The 7,878-nt window shown below is 43.6% G+C and overlaps 1 protein-coding gene across 1 annotated transcript; it reads right to left on the reverse strand.

Moving 5' to 3' along the window:
* Window positions 1-6,943: 6,943 nt before the first annotated feature.
* Window positions 6,944-7,528, reverse strand: LOC126722175 (uncharacterized). The gene has a single exon (XM_050425324.1). The coding sequence runs from the start codon at window positions 7,526-7,528 to the stop codon at window positions 6,944-6,946; it is 585 nt and encodes a 194-aa protein (XP_050281281.1).
* Window positions 7,529-7,878: the final 350 nt, after the last annotated feature.

The following is a 7,878-nucleotide window of genomic DNA, read 5'->3' on the forward strand; positions in this document are numbered from 1 at the left end:
AGGCGTCATCTATAGACTATAGTTAGCGCTCAAAGATTGATCTCTCATCAGGTAATCATTTCCTAGTCTTGGCAAGGACAGATCTATAGTTTTTATTAGAGCTATTGTCATATAGTATTTGGCCTGTGATTCAAGATGAATAGAATATCTATTCAAGTGTATCGCTGCCATGATTAATTCGGTTATTATACTTTAGTGCGTGAAAGATTTGGTATGAAGGGCTAGACTAGACTTTGAATACTTTGATTATATTACTAGTTTAGGATTGACCCTAAAGAGAAGGTAGTGTTCAATAATAACATGAAGTCTTGTAGTTGGTTTAATATGATATTTGATATATTGGTCGATTGTTATAGAATAACTAATAGGTATATTCGGATTAGATGTTTCTACGTATGGGAAATAATTCTGCCTATATTGTGACTCTAGGAAAAAGAGAAGGTTATGGAGGATTATAGTGTTTTTTTTAGGAAGTAGTTCATGATAATGAATTTTCATGCTTATTGATTAAAGTAATTTTCTGTTTAGGGCTTACAGAAGACTAAAAGTGCTCGGCTATGTTTGGATATATTAGCAAGAGAGGTAAGTAATTATGCATAATATGCACAAGTTTTGTCCATTAGGTTCTTAGAAGTTTTCAAAAGTTTTGTATTTCAAACTTATATTTTCTAAAGTTTGTCAAAAGTATTTTTGTATCTTTGAAAGAGAAATTTCAACTAGTAAATAATGTTTTAAAGAGATACTTTGAATTTTAAATAAGTTTTGAATGTCCAAATCTCATTTAAAAGATGATTTCCAAACTAAACTATTTTTTCGTAAATAATTGAGTTTCAATGTAAGCTTTCTAAAAAAGGTCTTGTCCTTTAAATTTGTTAAAACCAAGTAATTTTAAAGTCATACTCCTATTCTCAAATGGTATTTAAAATGTTTTTTTTTAGCAAATTTAATTATCATATTTACTCAAGAATTGTAATATATTTACATAAACTCCCCAGTCGCTATTCGTTTCCCAAGAGAGTCAAGCATCCTTTGATTTATATTCTATTCAATATTGTGATCTTTGATATGCCTCTGTATTTGAAAGGAAATTGTTAATATCAAGTAAATTATTATATTTGTATAAATTTTGCTTTGTGTTATGTGATTCAAAATAAGTGTTTTAGAATTGATCAGATATATTAGATATATGTATAAATCCGCTCACAGGATTGTATGTGAGAATATGTGTTAATCCCTTACCAATAGGGGTTAGATGTTGGTATCCGCTCACAGGATTGTATGTGAGAATATGTGATGTGTATATGTGACACTGTGCTCTGATCAATTATATGTATGTGTTTTCGAATAACTTTAAGATTTGATTATATATGTGTTTAGTGGTTCTTTATATGTTTGGAAAACTATATTGAATATTTTGAGTGAAATTGTGAAATCAAACTTGTGCTTTGCTTGACTCTATTCTGTTGTATATTGTGTATAATTGCTTATTGGATGTGTGGCTCACCCCATCAATTACAATTTTCAGATTAAAGTTTAGTTGGGGGAACAGAACCTTTGGATTGCTTCGTAAGGTGCAAGGTAGAGCGTGGGAGTTTTAGGCAACGTTAGTATTACTTGAAGCCTTAAAGGATTTTAGTTACCCTTAATTTGTAGTTCATGTTTTTGTTATGGTGGAGATTAATTTTCCATTTGTGGAGTTTGGATTTTTGTAAGAGGTTTTATTTAAGAGTATTGTTTCTTTGGAGTTTTAATTTATTTTGGATTAATTATGTTTATGGAGTTAGATAAGTTTAGCAGGTTAGTCATGCATCTAAATTCATGTTCCATGGATTTGGGTCGTGACAAGCCCCTTCTCTTGCCTCGCGATATGGAGGGACTTCGGGCTACTTGGCAACCGGAACTTTTCATGTCGCTAAAGAGAGATATGGCCATGGTAAACGAAGACTTCCATTATTCAGTTTCTTTATTTCATATCTGTCTATTCCGTATATTCGTTATTTTCTTTTAGTTAAACCTCCATTATTCCAACACAGGTCACTCAACAAATTTTTGTTGCTGAGGAGTGGGCCAAGAAGGCTTGTGAAGATCTGAGACGCTGAAGGCCTGTGACAGCGCCGAGGCCGGACTTAAGACCACTACCAAGCAGGCTGAGGATCTGCGCCAACAGCTTCATCTGTCCGAGATAAACCTCGCAACTGAGAAGCAGATGGTCTCAGACCTCAAGGCCGAGCTATCAAAGGCCAAAGAGGCGGCTCGCGTGGCCAGGGAGGCGGCCGAGGCTGCGGTGGCAACCTCATATGAACGTGGAGTAACGGATACCGAGGCTAGGCTAACCGAGGAGGTGGCTACAGTCTGTAGGGATTACATTACGATGTCTTGGGGGGTGGCCTTGGACCGAGCGGCAGTTCCAGCGGACTCTGATCTCAGGAAAGTTGAGAATATCTTCTTTCCAGAACATATTCGTGAGATTCCGAACTTGGTTCCTCCTAAGGAGTCCCTCCCTGCGAATGTCACAACCTCAGATTCCCATATGCCTGAAGTTGAGGAGGTGCAATCGGTTGCAATGGACAAGTCGCCCGAGGACACTCTCATGATTAGGGACGTTGTCACGCAAGCCAAGGAGGCTGTTCTCGAGCCTAAGGCAGGAGATGATCAACCTGAGCCATCAGCCCCTGCAAAGAGTTCTACTCAGGACCAAACCTAGGACATTAGTGTAGGACTTTATTTGTAACTGCTTTCTTTATCTTTTACATTTTGTTCTGCTAAAGTTTGTAAAAGAACACCTTTTGGAATTCAATGAATGATGTCATTTTCCTTTGAATTTTGTTGCACTGCTCCCTTTTCTGCTTTCGTTATGAATGAATTTTTGTTATGCTACTAACTGTTGAGAACCAAACGTTATTCGAGATCTAAACAATGTGGTCAAGCATGAATGAATATGTAGGAAAAATGATAGTCAATAATTAGATAAGACTGCGTCGAGGTTAATTTGCCCCAAGCCTGTGGTCTAAGGGACCAGGCAGGACTTAAGTTTTGTTTAACACTTAGAGAAAATTGCACAGCTGTTAATAGCCCTCAAGCTTGTGGTCCGAGGAGCCAAGCAGGGCTTACGTTCTGTTTGACACTTAGTTGAAATGGCACGGTAGTTAATTTCCCCCAAGCCTGTGGTCCGAGGAGCCAAGTAGGACTTAGGTTCTATTTAATCCTCAGTTGAAATTGTATGGTTGTTAATTTCCCCCAATCCTGTGGTCCGAGGAGCTAGGCAGGACTTAGGTTCTGTTTAACACTTAGTTGAAATTGTATAGCAGTTAATTTCCCCCAATCCTGTGGTCCGGGGAGCCAGGCAAGACTTGGGTTCTGTTTAACCCTTAGTTGAAGTTGTATAGCAGTTAATTTCCCCCAATCTTGTGGTCCGGGGAGCCAGGCAGGACTTAGGTTTTGTTTAACACTTAGTTCAAATTGTATAGCAGTTAATTTCCCCCAATCCTGTGGTCCGAAGAGCCAGGCAGGACTTAAGTTCTGTTTAACACTTAGTTGAAATTGTATAGCAGTTAATTTCCCCCAATCTTGTGGTCCGAGGAGCCAGGCAGGACTTAGGTTCTATTTAACCTTAAGTTGAAGAAATTGCACAGTGGTTAATTTCCCCTAAGCATGTGGTCCGAGGAGCCAGGCAGGACTTAGGTTCTGTTTAACACTTAGTTGAAATTGTATAGCAGTTAATTTCCCCCAATCCTGTGGTCCGGGGAGCCAGGCAGAACTTGGGTTCTGTTTAACCTTTAGTTGAAGCTGTATAGCAGTTAATTTCCCCCAAGCCTGTAGTTCGAGGAGCCAGGCAGGACTTAGATTCTGTTTAATCCTTAGTTGAAGAAATTGCACAGTGGTTAATTTCCCTCAAGCCTGTGGTTCGAAGAGCCAAGCAGGACTTAGGTTCTATTTAACCCTTAGTTGAAGAAATTGCACAGTAGTGTGGCACCAAGAATTACAACTTCCATTAATAGTAGTACATTTTCAGGTTATTTACATTTCAAGGGCGTGGCACTACATGTTCATCCAAGTCTTCTAAAAAGTAGACCCCTATGCCGGCTATGGAGGTGATACGATATGGGCCTTCTCAATTTGGTCCGAGTTTTCCCCACGCAGGATTTCTTGCAGTGCCCAGGACCTTCCTCAATACCAGATCCCCGGGTGCTAGGGGCCTTAGCTTCACCTTGGCATCGTAACCTTGCTTGAGCTTTTGCTGATAGTAGGCAAGTTGGACCATTGCACTCTCCCTTCTTTCCTCGATCAGGGCGTGAGGGATTCCAAATCTAGTGACGATGTTTTTCCAAACAAATTTCTTTGCATCAATGTCTCTAATGTTGACCAGTGGCTCAGCTTCGACCCATTTTGTGAAATAATCCGTGCCGACAAGAAGAAATCTTTTGTTCCCCGCTGCTTTAGGGAATGGCCCTAGGATGTCTAAGCCCCACTGTGCGAATGGCCAAGGGCTGAACAGCAGATTAAGAGTTTCGCTTGGCTGATGTATATTCGGGGCGAACCTTTGGCACTGGTCGCACTTCTTTACAAATTCTTGCACCTCTTTCTGCATACTCGGCCACCAATAACCTTGCGTTATGGCCCTATGGGACAGGGACCTACCCCCCGTATGACTTCCGCAAATCCCTTCATGTAATTCCTCAAGGATAAGTTCAGTGGCATCTGGGGGCACGCACATCAAGTACAGTCCTGAAAATGAGCGCTTGTACAATTTGGAGTCCTCAGACAGCCAGAATCGAGAAGCCTTTCTTCTAATCTTATCGGCCTCGTTCTTATCTTCTGGTAAGGAGTCGTGCTTTAAGAATAGTACTAGAGGATCCATCCAGCTAGGCCCTATCTTGATGCTGTGAACCCGTACTGAGTTGGTCCTCGCCATCATTGGGCGGTAGAGATCTTCTACGAGAATAACCCGAGGAAGTGGCTGAGCTGAGGAGGTGGCGAGCGTTGCAAGAGAGTCAGCATGGGTGTTCCCGCTCCTGGACACGTGCACTAGATTGAAGTGACAAAAATGGGCCCACAAGCGCTTGACTTGGACGAGGTACTCTTGCATTCTTTCATCCCTCACCTCCAATTCCCCATTTACTTGTCCGACAACGAGTTTTGAGTCCGAGAACATGTTCACGGATTTTCCACCCAGTTTCTGGATCATTAACATTCCTTCCAATAGTGCCTCATACTCTGCTTCGTTATTCGTGGCCGAGAAACCCAGCCTCAATGATTTTTTGATGGTGATCCCTTCGGGGGAGACCAAAACGAGCCCCACCCCCGAGCCCCTTTGGGTGGCTGCGCCGTCAATGTGTGCTTTCCAACAACTGGGCTCTTGCTGAAAGATTGCGCTAATCAGTTTTCCGTCAGAGTTTAGTGTCCCTCCTCCTCCTTTTGGTGTGGGCTCTGCAAATTTAGCTATCAGATTTGCGAGAACTTGACCCTTCACAGCGGTACGAGGCATGTACCTAATGTCGAAGGCACCCAGAATCGTCCCCCATTTTGCTATTCTACCCGTGTAGTTGGCACTCCGGAGTATGGATCTCAGCGGAAGTTGGGTAAGTACAACAACACTATGCGCCTGAAAATAGTGGGGGAGCTTTTGCATGGCTTGCACGATTGCCAAGACGGCCTTTTCGAGAGGGAGGTAACGGATCTCTGCCTCGTGCAGCGATTTGCTTACATAGTAGATGGGCCGTTGTGTGCCATTGTCTTCTCGGATCAGCACTAAGCTCACTGCGTGAGGGGCTACGGCAATGTAGGCGAATAGCATCTCGTCGGCCTCAGGATTGGACATAATTGGTGGTCGGGTCAAGTATTCCTTAAGCTGCTGGAAAGCTAAAGCGCACTCTTCAGTCCACTCAAAGCCTTTCCACTTATTTAATAGGAGGAAGAAAGGCCTGCATCTATCCGCCGAGCGGGAAATGAAACGGTTTAAAGTAGCAATCATGCCAGTGAGCTTCTGGACCTCTTTGGGGTTCTGAGAAGGCTGCAGGCTATGGATAGCTCTAATTTAGTCGGGGCTGACTTCGATGCCTCTATGGGTCACCATGTAACCTAAGAATTTCCCTGATCCCACCCCAAATGAACAATTGGACGCGTTTAGGCGCAGCCTGTATTTTCTCAGAATTCAAAAGACATTGTCGAGGTCTCTAATGTGGTTGGGCACTAATTTGCTCTTTACCACCATGTCGTCTATATAAACTTCAATGCTCCTACCCATCTATTGTTCAAACATCTTGGTCATCATTCTTTGGTAGGTTGACTCGGCATTCTTTAAGCTAAAGGGCATTACTTTATAATGATAATTTCCGACAGGGGTGACAAAAGCCGTTTTTTCTTGGTCCTTGGCAGCCAGGGGTATCTGATGGTAGCCTTAGAAGGCGTCCAAAAAACTCATTCGAGGGTGTCCCACGGTAGAATCCACCAATCGGTCTATCCGCGGCATGGGGAAAGGATCCTTTGGGCAGGCCTTATTTAGGTCTGTGAAGTCTACGCAGACCCGCCATTTCCCACTCTTCTTTTTCACCACAACTGTGTTAGCCAACCATTCGGGGTAGAATACCTCCTTGATAGCCCCTGCTTTCTTCAATTTTGTAACCTTCTCTCTCACGGCGTCTGCATGCTCTTTTGACGGTCGCTGAGGAGGCTGCTTCTTAGGCGTTACAGTCGGGCTAACATTAAGGTGATGGCAAATGAAATCTGGGTCAACCCCATGGGCCTCGTAGGCGTCCCAGGCAAACACGTCCACATTCTGTTTGAAAAAATCAATTAGCATCTCCTTCTCTTGGGGCGGTAATTCTGAACCGACCCGAAAAAACCTCTCTGGGTCTGATCCGACAAGAACTTTCTCCAAATCCTCGCAACTCGCTTCCATGGTTGGTTCCCTACTACCTGAGGCTAGGGCCGGGGTCGTTAATTGCTATAAGCCGTTCTCGGCTGAGGTGGAGTGCTCACTATTTGGTCGTCGCGAGATTGTTGACATTATGCATTGCCGAGCCATCGCCTGGTTCCCTATTACTTCTTTCAATCGACCTTCTGATAGATATTTCACCTTTTGGTGTAAGGTTGATGACACAGCCCCTAGGGCATGAAGCCACAGTCGGGCCACGATGGCAGTGTAGGGGGAGTATGCATCTACCACAATGAAATCCACCTGCACCACGTCCGAGTCTGTTTGTATAGGCAACCTAATCATGCTTTTCGGGGTGATGGTTTTTCCTTCAAAACTGACCAAAGGGGAGTCGTATATCGTCAGGTCCTCTGGCTTCAGCTTCAATCCTTTATACAAGTCGGGATACATTACTTCCACGGCGTTGCCTTGGTCAACTAGCACCCTCTTCACATCGTATCCCCCAATTCTGAGTGTGACGACTAGGGCATCGTCGTGGGGTTGAAGGGTTCCTAGTTTGTCCTTATCCGAGAATCCGATTAGGGGCGTGGCCATCCCTCTAGCCCTCTTGGATTCCCTGTCGTCAGCTTCAGCCGGGAGCCTACCCATCGACATGACCCTAAAAGGATTGGAGCTGGTCCTTCCTGGTGCGGCGAGAATGACATTTATTGTGCCAATAGGTGGCCTCAATGTGCTTTGCCTGGTTTCGATGTTTGACTGCTCCTACCATCCAACAGGGTGATGCAATAGATGTCTTAACTTCCCCTTTCGAACAAGCCGGTCCAAGTGGTTTTTCAGATTCCTGCAATCGACGGTGGTATGGCCTGGCTCTTGGTGATATGCGCAATACAGATTCTGGTAATGTTTCGAGGGGTCACCTGCCATCTTGCTTGGCCATTGAAAGAACGGTTCGTTCTTCACCTTCTCTAGGACCTTATGTAATGGTTCTCGGAACATAGCATGGA

Source organism: Quercus robur, chromosome 4, assembly GCF_932294415.1.
Source record: "Quercus robur chromosome 4, dhQueRobu3.1, whole genome shotgun sequence".
NCBI lineage: Eukaryota > Viridiplantae > Streptophyta > Magnoliopsida > Fagales > Fagaceae > Quercus > Quercus robur.